The sequence below is a fragment of the Meles meles genome, chromosome 13 (genome assembly GCF_922984935.1).
Source record: "Meles meles chromosome 13, mMelMel3.1 paternal haplotype, whole genome shotgun sequence".
Classification (NCBI taxonomy): domain Eukaryota; kingdom Metazoa; phylum Chordata; class Mammalia; order Carnivora; family Mustelidae; genus Meles; species Meles meles.
In genome coordinates this window covers 54,624,374-54,643,584 of record NC_060078.1, presented here as the reverse complement: position 1 = coordinate 54,643,584, position 19,211 = coordinate 54,624,374, and the positions used below count along the sequence as shown (strand labels likewise).

Sequence of the window (19,211 nt, the reverse complement as noted above, 5' to 3'; positions counted from 1 at the left end):
GTTAAATCATAAAAATAAATGTGTCAAAACCTAATATTTAGAAAATTTTATTTTTCCCGGTTATTGCAGAGAATTGCTCTATTAATTAAATTGACAATTCATTGGCAAAAAGAGCAGCTGATGAAAAAATTTCTGTGTCACACTGGCTTTTATTTTTGCTGTTCAGATTGTCTTAGATTCATTGTGATACACAGATCCCTTCCTTGACCAGGAAGGTGATACTTATGTAAATGGGCAACAAAGTGAGATTTTGTTAATTGAGCCATCTTTCTTATTTGAAACCTAGGTTGAAATTCCAGCCCCTTGTTTATTTAGTATAAAACTTTTTTTTTTTTTTTAAGATTTTGATAAATAGAGCTAGTAAAAGCAGCTACCTCGTGGGTCACCCTTCCATCTTAATAAGATGAATTAATAATGTGAAGCACTCGGCAAATGCGTGGCACTGGGCGTGCTGTGTAATGTATAGACGTGAATTGCCACCACTAGCATCATTGTTATTACTTCTCAAGACAGGGTTATCAAATTTCTTATAAAAACAAAACAAAAGATAGTTTTCAGGGATATCTGTCTTTGAATATGCCTAAAATAAATTTTGAAAATGGGGCAGAAGTACCAAAATAGACTTAGTAATTAGAAACAAATGAAAGTAAATCTTTTAATTATTTATCATGCTATCCTAATATAAATTGGATATCCTTGTTAGAAACAGCATGTACGCAGCTGTGATAGTGAAACAAAAGCCCCACTAGAATATGGCAGCTCCTTAACTTTGCATGAAGGAAGGAAACTCTTCCTGAGATGGTCCCCTGAGTCTCAGGCAGCTTAGCGACCATTACTTGCTGCTCATACAGCATAAAGAAGTGGGGAAAACTGATACTTCGTTGAATTCCTCTATGGTATCTGATTTTTTTTTTTAAGATTTTGTTTATTTATTTGACAGAGAAAGAGGGAACCACAAGCAGGGGGAGTGGGAGAGGGAGAAGCAGGCTTCCTCTTGAGCAGCGAGCCTGATGTGGGGCTCGATCCCAGGACCCTGGAATCGTGATCTGAGCCGAAGGCAGCCGCTTAACAACTGAGCCACCCGGGAGCCCCTGTAGTATCTGGTTTTATGCATTGTGTGTAAATGTGTTTAGGAAGGATCGTTGATGACTAATTGCCGTGTTCTAGAGGATTTAACAATAAGAATTATTTCTGGGCTCTGTGTTCTTCCTTTTTTCTTTCTTTTGAAAAAACGTAAATTATTGAAAACTACAGAGACTAATACAGCATATCCCATTTATCTACCAGTCACAATGAGCAAATACTAATAGACTTCAGTTTTGTTCTTGAAAAGAAACCGTCCATGATATAGTTAGAGTCCCCTTTGTTCCTCACCCTAGTCTTGTCCTGCCTTCTTCCCAGGAGACAGCTGCTGTCCTTGGCTTGTTGTGTGTTTGCTGCTTCTCCAGGTCTGTGTGTTTGTATTCATAGATAGTCTAGGGTATGTGTTTCAGAATGTTTACATATTATGCCTCTTTGAAGCTTGCTTTTTCACTCAGCACTATACGCTCTTACTTTTTCTTTCCTTGTCTCATTCCAGTGGAAGAAAGCAGAAGAGAAGTTGGAGCGAGAGCTTCTGGAGGCAGAAGCTTCAGAGAGCACTGAGAAAAAACTTAAAGTGGTAGGCAGTTTCACATTCTCTGAGGCTTTTAAAGTGTTTTTGTGAAATGGTTTTAACTAAAGATTATAGTTGCAGCTTGGGGTTGTATGATCTCGGTTTGTCTCCCAAGGCTTTGATGTGATCATTGCTGGTCTCATGACATCACAGGGTGTGTATCTTCATCCTGTTTTATGGAAACTCTTAAGATTGGATTGTGGAGAGGGTTGGGAAGGGACAGAAAGGTTGAGCTTTGACCATCATGGTTGGGATAACTCAGGAGAAAGGGCATAGGGTTATACTCAAGTCATTTTGTCTGCTTCTTCTGCCAGCACACAGAGACTTTGAATATTGTGTTTGTGACCTACTTCAGAATATTGAAGAAGGCCCAGAGGTCACCTCTCCTGCCAGCAGTTCTGGAAGGCCTTGCCAAGTAAGGGCTGTGTAGGTTGAAGCATTTTTGATTCGTTCTAAATAAGACCAAAAAACCCATGCCTCTTAACCAAGGTTCACTAATGATGACCCAGGTGTTTTTCTGTCTTTGTTTGTCATCGGCCTTTCCTTGAAACTGTTCATAACACTGTCACTTTAGTTTTCTTATCTCAAGCCTTTTATTTTTTAAATCTCCTTCATAACTCCTTCCTTCTGCTGACTAAGTTCTGAGGTTCCTAAAGATTCATCGCTCAGTTCTTGGTTCTTTCTGCGCTGTGGTCCGTTATCTACTGTCAGACTTCTGAGTGGTCCGTGCAGGCGACTCTTAAGTCTGTTCTGACCCTGCTGGCACATCCTTTCTCAAGTCCTGTGTAATCTTCCCTGCAAAGAGAAATCTCTCTGTATATTGTTGTGAACTTATTGGGGGATGCAAACTAGAATAATGGTGCTTGTGATGGTTTTCCAGGCAAATGAGGTAGTCTCTAGAACAGTGCAGTAGAACTATAACGTGAACTACATACGTAATTTAAAGTTTTCCATTAGCCGCATTAAAAAAGTAAAAAACTGGTGCAATTAATTTTGACAAATTTTATCGAACTCAACTTACCTAAGATATTTTGACATACAATCGGTATTAGTTATTGAGATATTTGGTATTCTTTTTTCCCATAAAAACCGATGAATATTACACAGCATATCTCAGTTTGCACCAGCCCCATTTTAAATGACTAATAGCCATATGTGCTGGTGGCTGCCATCGTTGGACAGCACAGCGTTAGAAATGGGACTTATGGTTGAAAGACAGAGAAAAGGCAAGTTCTGGTTAGTATAAGAAATTTCTTTGTAATGAATGGAGTTATTTGGCAATGGAATTATAAAGTAATTGGGCCTTGTTATTGAAAAGACTGAAAGAGAGGTTGGTCAGAGAAGGGAGTATTTCTACATTGGATAGGACCTCCTGTTTGTTTTCAGTGACTAGGTCCTTTATTTAAAAAAGCTTGTAGTCATATCTATTTACTTCAAAAATTCAAATGATTCAGAAGAATACAAAGTTTAAAAATTATAATTTCCCTTCCTGTGTAAGTACCTAAGTCTGTCCGCCTGTCTTCTGTCACACACATGGAATCCTGCTATGTAGATGTTCTGTAACTTGGCTCTTCCGTTTTGATAAAATGGTTACTTTGGGCATCTTTCCATGTTGGTGTGATTATATCCACCATTTTCTTTTTTTTTTTTTACAATTGGAATATTCCATTTCATGGATCAGTAATACTTCTCTTTGGCCAGCTCCCTGTGCTGTACTGGAAACACCTTCATGCACTTGTGTGCATATATTGTTGGTCAGAGGGTCTGCTCTTTTTAAATGTAGATAAATATTGCCCAGTTGCTTCACAAAAAGAGTTGTCCTAGTCCACAGGGAGTGTATCACTTTTAAGAGTCCTTGTCTAAGATTTACATAGTGTCAAAGGCTCTTGCACTAATATTGAAGAAAGATCTTGACTTTAAGTACATCAGTGCCTAGGATTTTATACTGTACAGACTGCGCTCACATTTAGTAGGTCAGATGATTCTTCTATAACTCTACCTAGGGATCTCAGTTATTTCTAGAAACAGAGGCCCGGGACTGACAAGTGACTTACCTAGGATCATACAGGCAATTAATTGCAGAGCCTGAACTAGATACTAGGTCCAGTATTCTTTCCATTTTATTTTTAAAGCTTTAGTAGGGTCCATATTCCTATAAATAACAGTCTCTTTCCTCCTTTCTCTTTTCCTGCTTCCCATTTTCCCAGAAGCTGATGTTTTTGGCCCTTTTATGAGTTAGAGCAGCACAGGATAGCTGGTACACTTTCCTTGGGGACTGTTTGTTTTTAACAACTTCTTCGTAGGGTAGAAGTATTTCTGAAATATTTTCAGTTTGTTTAGTGCCTCATGTATTCCTATTGAGTATAGTGTCCAGCTGTGGATGAATTGTTAGAAAGGTCATGCTGGGGGCGCCTGGGTGATTCAGTGGGTTAAGCCTCTGCCTTGGGCTCAGATCATGATCTCAGGGTCCTGGGATTGAGCCCCGCATCGGGCTCTTTGCTCAGCGGGGAGCCTGCTTCCCCCCCTCTCTCTACCTGCTGCTCTGCCCACTTGTGATCTCTCTTTCTCTGTCCAATAAATAAATAAAATCTTAAGAAAAAAGGTCATTGTGAATTAATGAGAAGTATCAATAATTACCACCATCTGCATCATAACTAACATTGAAATAGGGAATATTAAAAATAGGACTTTAAAGTCAAGTTTAATTTCTAGCTGTTTTATTTGTGTTTTTAGGTCACCTGCTGACTAAGCTCTGTTTGATTCTAGGTTTGCTCACCTTATAAATGTGGAGTTTTTTGATGATTTATTAGTAGTACTGCATACTCTCATCGAGTCTGGTGTAAGTAACTCTGCTAATGAATTTTTAAGGTATGAATGGTGATTATTATCCTTAGTGATCTTCTTTCCCTTTTTTTCAAGGACCTGAGCTATCGAGAAAGCCTTCACTGCGTCCAGACTGCTTTTCATATTCTTTCTGGGCAAGGTAAAATATTTTCTTAATCAAGTTTTGTTTGCTTTACCTTTGGAGGCTGTAACATATCTAATTGTTGTAATTTCAAAGGTGATGTTCTGAATATTGATCCGATGAAGTTCTATACTCATCTATATAAAACACTGTTCAAGTTACATGCAGGTATGTACATTTAGATAATGTGTCTTGAATAAATACTTACCTTTTACAAATATCTTGTGTGTAGTCAATGAAAAATAAGAAATCAGAATTGGTGTATTAAGATGTTGGCCTCTGAGGGCCACACATCTGTATTTAACCTTATGTTAAGAGTTGGAGAGAGAGAATTTCTGGAATTGACTGGAGCTATGGTAGAACCCTCTGCATCTCCTGAGCACTACTTCATTGGTTAGGGGAATGATTTGGGACAGGTATGACAGTCGTCTTGAGTTTTTCTGGAGGGCAATGAAGCTGTATAATGAAAAAGTAATGATACTAGGTGTTTACCCCAAAGATAAAAATGTAGTGATCTGATGGGGCACCTGCACCCCAGTGTTTATAGCAGCGATGTCCATAGTAGCCAGTCTGGAAAGAGCTGAGATGTCCATCAACAGATGAATGGATAAAGAAGACGTGATGTAAGTATTTAGGTATACAGTGGAATACTAGCTCTCAGAAAGGACGGCTACTTACCACTTACATCAGCGTGGATGGGACTGGAGGGTATTATGCTGAGTGAAATAAGTCAGTCAGAGAAAGACAATTATACAGTTTTACTCATTTGAGGAACATAAGCAACAGGGTAGAAGACCATTGGGGAAGAGAGGGAAAGCGGAAGGGAAAGAAACCAGAGAGGGAGACAAACCATGAGAAACTCTTAAATAGGAAACTACCTTAGGGTTGCTGGAGGGTAGGGATAGGGAGTAACTGCGTGATGGGCATTAAGGAGGGCATGTGATGTGATGAGCACTGGCTGTTTTATGCAACTGATGAATTATGAAACACTACATCTGAAACTAATGATGTACTGTAGGTTGGGGTTGGCTAATTGACTTAAAAAAAAAAAAAAAGAAAAAGTAATGAGAACAGCCCTGAAGGGTATATCTGCTATTTTAGGTGCTACCAATGAAGGTGTCGAGATTCTCCTCCAGTGCCTTGACGTCATGCTAACTAAGCGCAGAAAGCAGGTTTCTCAGCAGAGAGCCCTTGCTTTCATCAAGCGTCTTTGTACCCTTGCTCTTCACGTTCTTCCAAATTCAAGCATTGGCATTTTAGCAACTAACAGAATATTAATGCATGTAAGTAATGATACAAAGCTAAGTTCCGTGGTAGTACAACAGTGCTGTCTCGTTGGCATCTTTTTTCCTTATTTACGTTCCTACTATGATAATGGAAAAGTGGTAAAGTCCAGAGAGAAAAGAACTATATAAAATTACAAAATGAAAGCATTTCCACCCCTGTTGATACTCTCCAGAGGTAACGATCCTACCATTTGTTGGGTTTGCTTCCAGCAAACTTTTTTTTTTAGACTTTTTTATTCATATATAAAACGTGCAGCACATATACATAGACAACACAACTTTTTTATGGTATACATTATAACATTTTTTTAACACTAACGGTGATGGACACATTTTTGTGTCAGCACAAATATGTTTATAGCTCTTTTAAAAAAATATTTTATTTTGGGGATATCTGGGTGGCGCAGTTGGTTAAGCATCTGCCTTAGGCTCAGGTCATGATCCCAGAGTCCTGGGATAGAACCCTGTGTCAGGCTCCCTGCTCAGCGGGAAGCCTGCTTCTCCCTCCCCTCTCCCTGCAACTCCCCCATTTGTACGCATGTTTTCTCTCTGTCAAATAAATATAAATCTTCAAAAACAAAAACACACAAAAAACATACTTCAGTTTTTAAGTAGGCTCTATCCAACATGGGGCTTGAACTCATGACCCCAAGATCAAGAGTCACTCCACCCACTGAGCCAGCCAGGCGCCCTGCTTATAGCTCTTATTTAAGCATAAAAATCAAAATAAATTTAAAATCAGATAAAATACAGAATCCAGGGGTGCTTTCAGTTAAGCATCTGCCTTCGGCTCAGGTCATGATCAGGGGTTGAGTCCCTCATCGGGCTTCCAGCTCAGTGGAAAGCTGCTTCTCCCTCTCCCTGTGCCTGCTACTCCCCCTGCTTGTACACATGCTCGCTTGCTCTTTCAAATAAATAAAAAAATTTAACATTCTTTACCAGTATTAATTTAATTACTTCTTTTTTTTAAATGTGACATTTTTGCAGACTTTCCCCAAAACAGATCTGTTGCTTGACAACGAGTCTCAGGGAAGTGGGGTTTTCCTTCCTGAGCTGGATGAACCCGAGTACTGCAATGCCCAGAACACTGCACTTTGGGAATTGCATGCACTACGGGTAAGGATGGTCCTTTCTTTGTGAGCGTTGTTTTTCAGTTTTCTCCCAAGTTGTTATTATTGTCAGAGTGCTCAATATAATTTTGTTCTGGGATGGCCTTTTGGAGAATTTCTATTTTACTGATCTACATTTTACTTCGCTCTTTCTGGTTTTTAAGTTGATGAGGTGCATTTTCTAAGGAGGCAGAAAATGACATTTTTGTGGGGTGAGGTTTAGAAAATTGAACTCTTTCCCCAGCATGATCCGGAATGGAAGGTTTGTATTGGGTCCTGCCCAGGGAGACTCTGGTAGCCCCTCAGTTTCAAGAGGGCGGCAGTGTCGTGATCCCACAGTGCGGGCGCACTAGAGGGAGCCTCGTGGCAAGTGTGTTTCAGGAAACCTGTTGGAAACTAACTCTTTTCACTCTAAAAGAGAAATTGCCTCTTGATTTTTCTTTTCATACTGTAAAAGCAAGACTGAACTACGTCCCTGGTAGCTTGATCATCAGATTCATGTTGTCATCATGTGAGCAAAGAGAGTATTTTTTCTGTGTGTATGTGGTTACTGTGAATTACATATATGTATATGGTTGGTAAAAAATGAGTGTGTGTTCGAGAAGATCTTTGCTGTAGCCTGTGTTTTATCAAGTACTGACCTGTACAAAATGTGGCTGTCCTGCTGTCCTTCAGAGACACTACCATCCCACCGTGCAGAGCTTTGCGGCTCACCTGATTGCCGGAGCCCCCTCCGAAGGCTCGCAAGCGCTCAAACCGGAGTTGAGCCGGAGGTAGGCATCAGACCACAAGCCGAGCCTGGTCACCGTTTGCGCTGAGACGCCTGCTTTAGAAAGTGATAGATTTTGAAACAGAAAGTACCAGTTGATCTGGATTTGGTCTCACTTCATATTCCTGAATTGTTCTAAGGAGAAAACATGCTGACCATGATTTTGTTAGTGTGTTTTTGGTAGTCACTTAACATTTTTTTAGTTATAAAAAGTTTCACACATCCAGGTGAGTAGAAAGAATAGTGAAAACACATACCCCTGACACTCGGGTTCAGCAGTGAGATAATGCCATCTTTGCTCTGTGGGAAGATCCATGAGTCCAGCTGCAGTGGGTTCCTCCCCACCGTCGAGTGGTCGCAGTAGGGCCAGCAGGGGAGGAGTGAGAAGAGAAGCGCTTTGGAACACTGTGGCTCAGAGGGGCCGTGCTTCCTGTCCGTGGGCCTCCCGGTTCTCTCGGTGCAGTGCGGCCTGACCTGCTGGTACTGCCAGCCTCCACTGTCAGCTCCAGATGGGGAGTAGGATCCTGCCCAGAGAAGTTTCTTTTCCAGCTTCTTACTCTGAACAATTTTAAAGTACAGAAAGGTTGAAAAAATAATGACCTTTCCCCCTACAAAATGAGGCAATTACACGAAAAAGGAAGTGACATAAAAGATACCCTTGTAATATACTCACCACTCAGAGTTAATATTTTGGTGTAGATTTTTCTCATTTGCAGCCTGCTGGTTTCTCTAATTTGGAGATCACAGACAGGTGACTGGTAGGCCAGCAAACTGGTATTCTGGCCTCTTCAGAGTTTAAACAAAAATGGAATTATTTGCTGTATTTTAAATATTGGACAAATTCACCTAAAAGTTCCAACTTCTCTTGAAGTAGTGGGAGATTAGGAAAATAGGCCTATATTTTTACACGGCAGAAGTCAGCTGCTTCCTCCCTCTAAATGAGGCAGAAACTCTGGTTTTCCATGAGCCCTTTTCCTTTTGGGTATTATAAAGATAACTTTGGCCTTATTAAATGAAAAACTGGCCCATTTTTTCTTCCTCATACTTCTATCTGTCCTCCATCCTTGTTTTTTAAAAGGGAAAACAAGGAGAAAACAATTAACTGTCTGTTTTCTTATTCATGATCTTTTTCTGGCATGTTTTGGTCAGAGATCTTGATCCTGGCCTCATTTATGTCAGAAATTTCTTTCTCTGGAGGATGATGAAGAAAGGGTTTATCACGAAAGCTTGAGAAGGGAAACTCATGATGGTCTTGCTCTGGTGGTTGGAGCTTGGGATGAGACTAATTGCAACCCTTGGAGGCCCCTGCTGATCTCCTTCTGGGAATGTGAACCAATCCCAATTCACTGAGGATTCGTTTACATGCTGTGGGTATGAATGTTTAGTCTGTCCTGAATGGCCTCTCTTTGCTTTGAATCCAGGCCAATAACTGAGGGGTTGAGCTATTTGAAATCCATGGAGGGTAACTCCGTGCTTCACTTGTCTGGCCCCATGACTTTGTTGCGTATTGTCCACGTAACTGGTCGAGTTGGGATTTGATCACACTGAGTTGGAGTTCTGCTCAGCCTTGTTTTTGTCCAGGCCTCTATTTCTGAATGTGTACCAGGCCTCTCTGAGGTAGATTTCGTTGATTAGCATTGTCATTACATGAGTACTTAGGATTTATTTTAGCAGTATGTTAGTTTGTTGGTTTCAAGAGTAGGATTATGTTATACTTTACTATATGGGTTTAGAATAGTGAGTTCTGTTTGGGTACAGTCCTGTTATTTTCAGGTTATACAGAATACAGTGATGTCTTTATATTCTTTATGTGATTATAGATCAGCTGCAGAACTTTTTCAGACATACAGCATGGGTGCAATGACATTCAATCCTCCTGTTCAATCTTCAAGTTCCAAAAAGAAGGTATGTGATGTTTTTTCATTATTTTTTTTTAAAAGATGAAATAAAAACTAAATGTCTCTTATCAACTGATTCCAGCTTGCTTAACTATATTACAGGTAGATTTTTTTTCATGTTTAGGAGTTGATGGTAGGCTGGATCTGTGGGGTCGGGACTCTGGAGATGGTCATGAGACTTTTGTTCAACGTAAGCTGTGTCCTGGACCCAGCCCAGTGCTTGGCACTGTCAGTTTTCATATGTTGGTTTGGGGGCTACTGTTGACATTTTCAGTTTTGTTCACAGCTTGGCTTTTGTTTATGTTACAAGAACTTTTAATATGAATCACTTTTAATATTTTTTTCAGAGTGAAGTTTTACAAGGGGATTTGTTTGTGAATGAAGATTTAAATCAACTAATCAAAAGACATTGCAGTGAAGTAGCTACTCACTTGCCTCTGGATTTTGCCAAATATTTGAAAACATCACTGCGGTAGTAGAAGGAGTCAGTGGACTTTCTCTTATATTTGTGTTTGATTCGATGCACATAGAGACCTACCGTTACTTTGGGACATTCTCTTTTTATACAAGGGAAGCTTCCTAAGAAAATTAGCAGAGGAGGAAGAATTACCCTTTGCGTGGCACAGAGTTCTGCCCCAATTCTGAAATTGTCATTAAGAAAGGAGAATTGAAAACTGTCTACCTGCACATTTGGAAGTTTTTAAATGACATGGCCTTTTAAAAACTTAATATATATCTTGGGGCACCTGGGTGGCTCCGTTGGTTGAGTATGCACAAATGTTGGGCTCCGTGCTAGGTATGGGGCCTGCTTAAGACTTTTTCTCCCTCTTTCCCAACCCTGAGCTTGTGCCCGCACGTGCTCTCTCTCTCTCTCTCTCCCTGTCCCCGCTGTCTCTTTCTCTCTCCCTTTCTAAAAAAGCCCCCCCAAAACCGAAAACTTAAGTTACAGTACAGTTTCAAAAAAAATCTTTGGAGTAAACGTAATTGGATTACAGTTGCTGGATTAAAATGAGGGCATAGAGCACAGAAAAATCAAGACCATGAGATTGCTTTTTATCATTCAACTACTCTTTTGTACCAAAACTCTTTCAAATGGAATAAATGTATTTTTATTGTAACACTATAGATGGAAATGAGAAAAATTCTGTATTTGAGTATATTTTCAGGAAGATTTTTAAGAAAAGAAAAAATAGCTTGAAATTAGATACCAGGTTCATTGGCTCTGGCTGAATGATGCACTTTAATTAGTAACCTGATGTGATCTTTGTAAAAGAGAACGAGAGTGTTCATTATGGCTACTTTCAAAAAAAGGTTGAAAGTGATTCTAGTCTCTTCACGGTTCTTCTCATTTTCCGCTGTGTTCTGGAGGGTGATGGGGGAAGAACTGCTCCTGGGTGGAAAAACCAAGTTGAAGACTTGACCCTGTTAATGGTGCCTGTTGAAGGGCTTTTCTTCTTTTACGTCTCCTCTTTCTCCTCCTCCTTCTCCTTCTCCTCTTTTTCCTTTGTCATCATCATCTTTGTATAGTTACAGTCCTGTTCTTAATGAATATAATTAAAAAACAATATTTTACCTAAGCTACTGCCATATTCTAGGAACAGTCTGTGAAATAAGTTTTTGTAACAACCAGTTCTAAATATTCTCTGTGAATAATTGAATAAAACAGCTGCTTTTTTTTTTCTTCCTATTCTTATGATATGAGAATTTGAAAAAACGCACAGCAGTCCCAACTAAATAGATCTCTTATGTCTCCAGAACTATAGAAGCCAAGTCTTTTGGTCTGAAGCTTAAAGCTCTTTTTTCCCCCTCACAATGTAAATGAAAATAGAAAGTTCCTTTATTACTCCTGTTTAATGGGGCTCAACAGTGCATGTTAATCTTTTAGCATATTCTTATATGTGATTTTAAAATGTGTTTTTTTAGGCTTATTTAAGGAGAATGTAAAATTTAACATACAAATTTGCTTTTAATCCACATTTTAGATACAAAACAGGGTCCAGAAATGTTATGAATAGTGTTTGGATGACGACAGGGTCTTTCCCCGTCCGAGCACAAGTGACCATTACATGTCACAAACCATTTATTTTCCAAACATTCACAAATACATTTATATTTCACTTTGGCAGCAGAAACTGTAGGTGAAAAATCAGTTTTAAAGTAGGAATTCATCAACTATTTCACACTTATGCTTTTACCCTTCTAGTTACACACATAGAGAATCACAGTGGGACCGTAAAATTATATACATCTAGCATTTGAATGCTCTGTGAATTTGAGAATGAAATCTATTGGTGCATAAACTTCTGTGGTCTGTATTGATGAGTTTCATTGTCAGAACTAAATATCCTAGTCAGTTACACACACACCCTGAGGCTATAACAAGCTACAGCCATTAATATATATTTTTTTAACTAGACAAGTATCGAGCACCTACTGTGTGCTTAGCACTGTGCTAGGCACTTAAAAGTGAAGTGGGGGTAGTAACAGGTGTAAGCCACAGCACAGTCTTCCATGGTCTTGCATACTAAGATCATTCACACAACATTTTGGAAAATGCAACATTACCCAATTCAGCGCCAGAGTGAGTTAGTTCAAAGTTCAGAGACCTAGGAAAGGTCTCAGAGACCTGCTTGAGCATAGTCTATTTGGGATCTAAGAGATGTATATGAATAACTTGGTAATCATGGAGATTCAGTACTTCAGGAACATTTCGGTCATTTCATGTCAGAATCCTTAGCCATCAGCCAAAGATTCCTTAGGAATTTGACACTTCAAATGGCCAAGAATGTATACATTGGTAACAGCACACCAGACCCTGGGAATACTGACGGAAGAATGGTCTTTCTGTAGGAGGCAGTCTTCCTTCTCTAATAACTTGCTGGAGGGTCTAGGTGTTCACATCTTTTCACTTTTCATAAGAGAAGCAACTGTTAGGGGTCTGGGGCAGCCATCTAGACAGCTGTAGGCTGTAGGTTGTAGGCTGCCTCACTGCCAAGTTGGAGATCAGACACCAGCCAGAAGAACCCTAGTCTCTCGGTGTGGTGGCAGTTAATTCAGTTCTACCAGGCAGAATGCAAACTCTGTTACTTGTCAGAATTAAGCAAGGCCTGTGGGTCCCCAGGCCCCTAGAGGCTGACAGGTATACAAAGCTACTGGATAGGGAAAGAGAAGAGAGGAAGGGGAAGATGTAGTTTGAGAAAGGAGTACGTGCGTGGCTGGGGGGTGGAAGGGAAGGCTCTGCATTAGTGAGCCTCCAGTGTTTCCCAGGCCCTTGAGATGGGAGACCTTTGTATGAAAGCTAATTTAAAAATAAGTTACCTGTAACTCACTTCTGTCGAGTTACAACCCCCATTTATCCCCAACTGGAGAATTTATAAGTAACTATTACTTGCTGAGGATAGAATGACATGAAAAGAGGCATTTCCCTTAAGAGGGCACTTTCCGCCTTAACAGTATTATTAACTTCCTACAGATTTGCCCTCACACTTACCCTCAATTCTTTGACGACCTCAGGCAACCTTCCATTATTTTGCAAAACAACCAATTCCAGATGAACAGGTGACCCAGAGGAAGTTAGTTTTTCTTCTGCATCGCAGACCACATCTTTCTTCACCAGCTACACGTATGCTTTAAAGTTGGCATCACCTAACAGTAACAGAACTCATGCTCCTTTGTTGTTGGTAAAGCATCTTACAATATTTTTCCTCAAAATCTTGTCATAAGCCTAGTTTGCATATTTAGATTCTTTTCCATATCAACTTTACTGATAAAAGTTTGCTACCCAGATTTTTAGTAGTCTGGAAAGTATGAAGTGGTAATGGATAGAGTCTAGGTGGCCATTTTCGATTTATTCTAAATAATAGGTTAATTTCTTTCATTTGGTATACTAACATAGCTAGATCAGAGAAGATACAAGTAAAAATTTCATATATTTGACAAACACCAAGTTGTGCCAGTTTGTTGTAATAGAGGTTAGTTGTCATAGAGCAGGTGCTTTCCATTTTGAGCAACGTGTCCTTCAGAAGGTCCCAAAGACTCCTATACAACGGAGCACGTGCTTTCACTGCAAAATGGAATGAACAAAGTTGGGTTCAACGTAGGCAGTACATTTCACTTGTGAAACCTAGTCTCACTATCGTCTCAGGGAGTTTCAGATTCTGTCCTGCAGGCAAATCAGCTATGTGGTAGATGGTAGGGTGGGGCGGGGCTTCAGCTTAGCGTCAAGGCCAAGTGCTAAACCTAGAGACCAGTCTTGCTTCTTATCCCCTTGCTCTGCACAGTTTTCATTTTGACTCTTAGCCAGTAAGGGCAGTACATCAGTTTTCAATATGGGATAAACCAAACCAGAGGAAAAGATGCCAAATTTATAGAAGCATGATAAAGTGTTTCTGGAATATTTTTTAAAATGGGGCAGTATTGTGCATTTCTTATAGATTGATGATTTGATAAGAAACCTGTAGCACTGGGCAAACTACATTCAGTTGGAATAGCTTGAATTCTGTCGACAAGCAAATGGTGGCTGTAGCATTAAGGCTTTCAGTAAGAACTTAAAACAACATGAAAGCTGTCTGGTGTATTTTTAACACTTCTGATTTTAGAATATGCAAAGAACTGGGGACTGTTCTATTCATTTTTATAATTGGTAAAAAGACAGATTTATTAAAGAAAAAGTTAGGATTTTTCATGTGCTTTATAATTTGAAGAAAAACTTTGAATATTGGTAGATAAAATTTGGATTTTACTTTGGAGGAACACACATTTCTTTTTAAAAGTCATAAATTTGCTTCATCCCAAGAATAACAAGAATCCTTTACACTTACGTGATAGTTTTATACAGCAAGATTTTAAAGATAATTTATCTTAAATGGCAGTTATGACTTGGAGCAATAGCTCTTCAGTTAATCAGAAATGAAAATGAAGGGTTTTTTTTGTTTCCTTTTTTTACATGAAATTCTGGCCCATGTATTCAGAGCATACATTTTTTTTTTTTTTGTTAGATTTGTCTTCAAATAGTGAGAACCAGTAATGCTTTTAATCGATACGTGATATCAAGAAAGCTATGTATAATAAATATGTAAGTACAGTGTCAGTACAAACCTTGCAAAATAAATAAATTTGAACACCAGCTCAGTCTACTTTTGCTTTAAGAAATGGTTAAATTTCTTGTTAAGATGTCACAACTCAATAATTAATTTATACATCATTCTAAATTCAATTTGTGAAAACCAAAAGTGGAATAATCTGTGAATACATAAGCAATAAGCTTAAAAAAAACAAACCAACCCAGCATCATTCTCTACATAAAAAGAGATGCTAAAGAAGAGTCCACTATGGTGCATAATACAGAACCTACACCGAATTTCTCTTTAATGACTCCTACAGGATGTATATACATTTGCCCCGAAGCTTCCAATCGTCAGCCATGAAGCGTAGGACTAAACTAGCTTACTTGTTTTCAGACCTCTGTGGTCTTGTTCCCAGTTTTCTAAGTCAGGTCAGCAAACTATGGCTCCGTGCCGAATCCAGCCTGCCACCAGGTTTTATATGGCTCTTGAACTAAGAATAGTCTTTATGTTTTTGAGTGATAGAAAAAAAAACCAAAAGAGAATTATTAGTGACAAGAAAATATATGAAGTTGCAATTTCAGCGTCTGTAAGTGGTTTTATTGGAACACAGCCACGCTCACATCTGTATGGTCTGCAGCTGCTTTTGCACTGTTAACAGCTGAGCTGAGTGGTTGCAGCAGAGACCAAAGGACCCAGAAAGCCTAAATCCTTACGGTCTGGCCCTTTACGGACAGAGTTTGCTGACCCTTGTTCTAAGTCCGTTACTGCAAGCTTAGCAATGTTCCGACTGCTGACGTTTATAAAATGGCCACCTCCTGGGCTTCTTGGCTGCATTCATCAGGAAACTGGGTGGTAGGTAGCCCTGTGCCATTTTGCTTGACCTCAGCGTGGACCTCACATCATGTGTGAAGAAGTCTTCAGTTCAGAAATCATCAGTTTCCAGTTTAAGTCTGATGAAGGTAAAGGAAATTATATTTGTTTCCACCAGTGTTCACTCTTGACTTTAACTTCTTACCAAAGGATCTTCACCTGTAAAGTGGTATACATAGGTTTGTGAGTATATTTAAAATGAAGGAGCAGCAACATCTGCAGTGTAGCAAGGGTTTAGTGTGGTTCAACAAAGAAACCCATAATTCTGGTGGCTGATTTAGAGGAGAGACTCTTGGCTATAAACTTGCAGTGTTGGGACGCTTGGGTGGCTTAGTCGGTTAGGTGTCTGCCTTCAGCTCGGGTCATGATCTCAGGGTCCTGGGATCAAGTCCTGCATTGGGTCCCTGCTCAGCTGGACCCTGCTTCTCCAGCTGCCTGCCACTCCCCTTGCTTGTGCTCTCTCTAACAAATAAATAAATAAGATCTTCAAAGGAAAAAAAAAGTTGCAGTGTTGTAACATCGTGTTCCTGGGAGGTGGAACGTGAGCCCATTTCTGGCCTGGAACACCACAGCCTTTAGAAGGATTTTTTTAATCACAATCAGATGAACTTCAGCTTTTCTAAAAGGTGAAATTCTTTCAACTCTGCATCATTTCAGGGAAGAGTAAGGTAAATAATTGTTTAGGAATTCTTAAATTATTAAGGGGTAACCCTTAAAACTTCAGGGGTGAAAGTTTTAGAACATGAAACCTTATGTTCTCAGAAAGCAGTGAAAACACTAAACTTGCCTTCTCGTGAGCACAGAAAGTCTCTTCTCAGAAGCATCCCTTTCTGAGGACACCATTTGTAAAGAAGTTTATAACACGAGAGTCATATTCCCATAGATGAAACCATGGCTGTTTTTAAAGAAAAACTTTCCCGACTTTAAGCAAAGCTGAGGTCAACTGAATGATTCCGAATGCCTGCTTGCTTGAGGAAAATACAGTCCAAAAGACTACTTCTAAATACACTCCCCCCTCCCACCCCCATAATGCTCAGTGCAGTAAGCTTCTTTGTGAGACAGACATCCGGTGGCGTTGTGCTCCTACAGACTTCCTTAATCCTGCGGCACGATGAGGGCTCCGTTTGTGTGGAGTGTGATGCCACTATCACTATAGAGGTCAGAACAGAGGCGTATGTACAACCTGACATCTCGGGTTCATTTGATAAAAGTTCTTGATCTGAGGAAACAATATTTTGAATTTTCATTACTGTCCTTAACAGTGTCTAGTCACAGACCCACTGCCAAGGTGAAGCATTCTCTAAAAAACTGGAGATGCTCAATACTGGTGCTTAGTCCTAAAGAGAAGTGTTCTGTGCATAGTCACTATTATCCATGTGTGATGTGGATTGCTGCTCTGGCTCTGTGAGTTCCTTCAGATGAGCCTTTACATACAGAACCTAAGTGACCGTGAACCTCTCAGAATAGTTGGGTACGCCGGTAGTCTGAAGGAGGGCGTTTCCTGTATTTGGTCCCATCTGTTGTTTTCAAAGAGCTTTGTATGTGTAGTACGGGGCACTGATTATTTTAGGAGTTTCTCCTTAAGTGTAGAAACATAGGCTCAGTGTATTGGGCCTTCTTTTGTGCTCTTAAAAATCAGATTAAGTCCTGCCAAAAGGTATCAATGAATTCTTTAATCGTGAGCTTTACAATTTTATATAAGAAATTCCTGATCATGGGGCGCCTGGGTGGCTCAGTGGGTTAAAGCCTGTGCCTTCAGGTCAGGTCATCTCTGGGTCCTGGGATCAAGCCCGCATCAGGCTCTCTGCTCAGCGGGGAGCCTGCTTCCTCCTCTCTCTCTGCCTGCTTCTCTGCCTACTTGTGATCTCTGTCAAATAAATAAATAAAATCTTAGAAAAAAAAAATTCCTGATCATGATAAAGGCAGACGATGAAGCCCCGCAGTGCGAGCAGCAATGCCTTCACCATGCTGGCAGTCTCTCAATTTTAGAACGACAATGGTTTAGGTAAGGAGTGGGCTTTAATAATCACTGGGTGGTCCATTAAGAAATTAAAAAACAACAACAACAACAACTAGGTTTTCTTTCTTTCTTTTTTAAATTGGGTTCCATGTAACTTGTTTGAAGATGGAATGAAGTTTACTCTGGCTACCGAGCAGTGGGTGGGCCACCGAAGTCTGAGTTCACTGCAGTTTCCAGATAGAGGCTGTTCTGCAGTTTTGAATGCCAGATCTTTATTTTTTAATGGAGGCAGACTGTGATGAGCTCATTAAGGCTAAATCAAACCTCAAAATGGACAGCATGAAACTAAAAATCCAAAGGAATGAGAGCTGAATGACCCATAGTAATCCTTCCAGAATATTTGTGTTAGTAACGGTTAAGGCAGTTCCAGGTCTGATAAAATAAGGCTGATGTAGTAGTTTGAACAAGTTGGTTGTCTTCTTGGGAACTTCGTTAGGCTATCTACAAAACCAGTTAATCTAAATTTAAAATGCTGAAGGCACATGGATCTTCAAAGTCTTCCTATTTTTTAGGTCCGATTCTCATCTGCCTTTAAGGGGACATCGTCCTCTGGGCCTGCTATGCCTTACACAGTGGGCCCCCATTTCAGAATGACACAGTGACTCAGTATACCTGGGTAAAACTGCCAGCCTCGGTTATTGTCGGTAGTCTATGGCGTCACTGGAGGGCAAGCTGCCCACTGGTTTCTCCTCCTTGCTTTGGACACTTTCTGAGGCCAAGACCTGAGAAGGTGATGTGAGTCCTCGGGGCTGTTTAGTTGACTTGGTGAACTTCTTGAATTCACTTGCAAAAGAAATGCCTTTTCTTTTGTCTTCTCGGGATGCCTGTGGAAAAAAGAACCTTCCATGGGTATAAGGTGAAAGCCAGGATCCTCAATCATCTGCCACACTATCCCTTTCCTTTTCCTCTCTAGTAGGTAGAGCTTTGGGAAGAAGTGCTGAGGGAGTTCTCTCTCAAGACTGCTTACCCACAGTGGGAAGTACATGTTTTTTCATGCAGTGAAAGTGAAGCCAAACCATTTTCTCCCTACTAAACCCTTGACTCAAACTTTCTCCTAGATTTCTTAAGTTCCCAGATTTGATTACCACGTGGTTATGAGTATCAAATGCTTTGTGGAGAGAGGAAAAGAACTTTGAACTTTACCTGCACCTGCTCCTTTAGCTTAAGGATGAATTTTCCTGCACCTTTCCACTTGCTCTGGGCTTGAAACACACACTCCTGATCCAAAAGAACCCTCTGGGAGGACTTCGGGGTAGAAGACTTCTTGGTAGCATCTTTCACCACCTCTTCCAAAAGCACATAGTCACTCGGGTTGGGGTTGCTCAGGATGCTATAGGAATATTTGGCTTTGCATAAGGTCTGAAAGAGAAGTTACGGTCCGCTGAATATAGACACAGTATCCCCAACACTTGCATTCATTCTGAAGGAAACCTGAAGGTGGGAAGATGTCACAGACTTTTAGAGGAGGGGGGATCTATCTCAGAGTGCATCGTCCCATTCCTCAGGTTATGTCTGCATAGTTGTTGCCTGTAACCTGCTCTCCCATGTTACCTGATTGGGCTTCACAGCAGACC

General features: G+C 40.2%; 2 protein-coding genes across 4 annotated transcripts in view; one reads left to right on the top strand and one right to left on the bottom strand.

The window, feature by feature from the left end:
* NOC3L (NOC3 like DNA replication regulator) overlaps positions 1-14,352 on the top strand; it is a 29,868-nt gene extending 15,516 nt beyond the window's left edge. For both annotated transcript variants that reach the window (XM_046026769.1, XM_046026768.1), the window contains exons 12-21: positions 1,580-1,660; positions 1,969-2,069; positions 4,421-4,493; positions 4,574-4,637; positions 4,716-4,787; positions 5,721-5,902; positions 6,893-7,021; positions 7,690-7,787; positions 9,604-9,688; positions 10,029-14,352. In XM_046026769.1, the coding sequence (XP_045882725.1) occupies positions 1,580-1,660; positions 1,969-2,069; positions 4,421-4,493; positions 4,574-4,637; positions 4,716-4,787; positions 5,721-5,902; positions 6,893-7,021; positions 7,690-7,787; positions 9,604-9,688; positions 10,029-10,157 (1,014 nt within the window). In that variant the 3' untranslated portion in view covers positions 10,158-14,352. The remainder of the gene's footprint in view (positions 1-1,579; positions 1,661-1,968; positions 2,070-4,420; positions 4,494-4,573; positions 4,638-4,715; positions 4,788-5,720; positions 5,903-6,892; positions 7,022-7,689; positions 7,788-9,603; positions 9,689-10,028) is intronic.
* A 138-nt stretch (positions 14,353-14,490) lies between these two features.
* Positions 14,491-19,211, bottom strand: part of PLCE1 (phospholipase C epsilon 1) — a 319,088-nt gene continuing 314,367 nt past the window's right edge. For both annotated transcript variants that reach the window (XM_046026766.1, XM_046026767.1), the window contains 3 exons: positions 18,781-18,996; positions 18,250-18,461; positions 14,491-15,776 (listed from right to left, as the gene is read on the bottom strand). In XM_046026766.1, the coding sequence (XP_045882722.1) occupies positions 18,273-18,461; positions 18,781-18,996 (405 nt within the window). In that variant the 3' untranslated portion in view covers positions 14,491-15,776; positions 18,250-18,272. The remainder of the gene's footprint in view (positions 15,777-18,249; positions 18,462-18,780; positions 18,997-19,211) is intronic.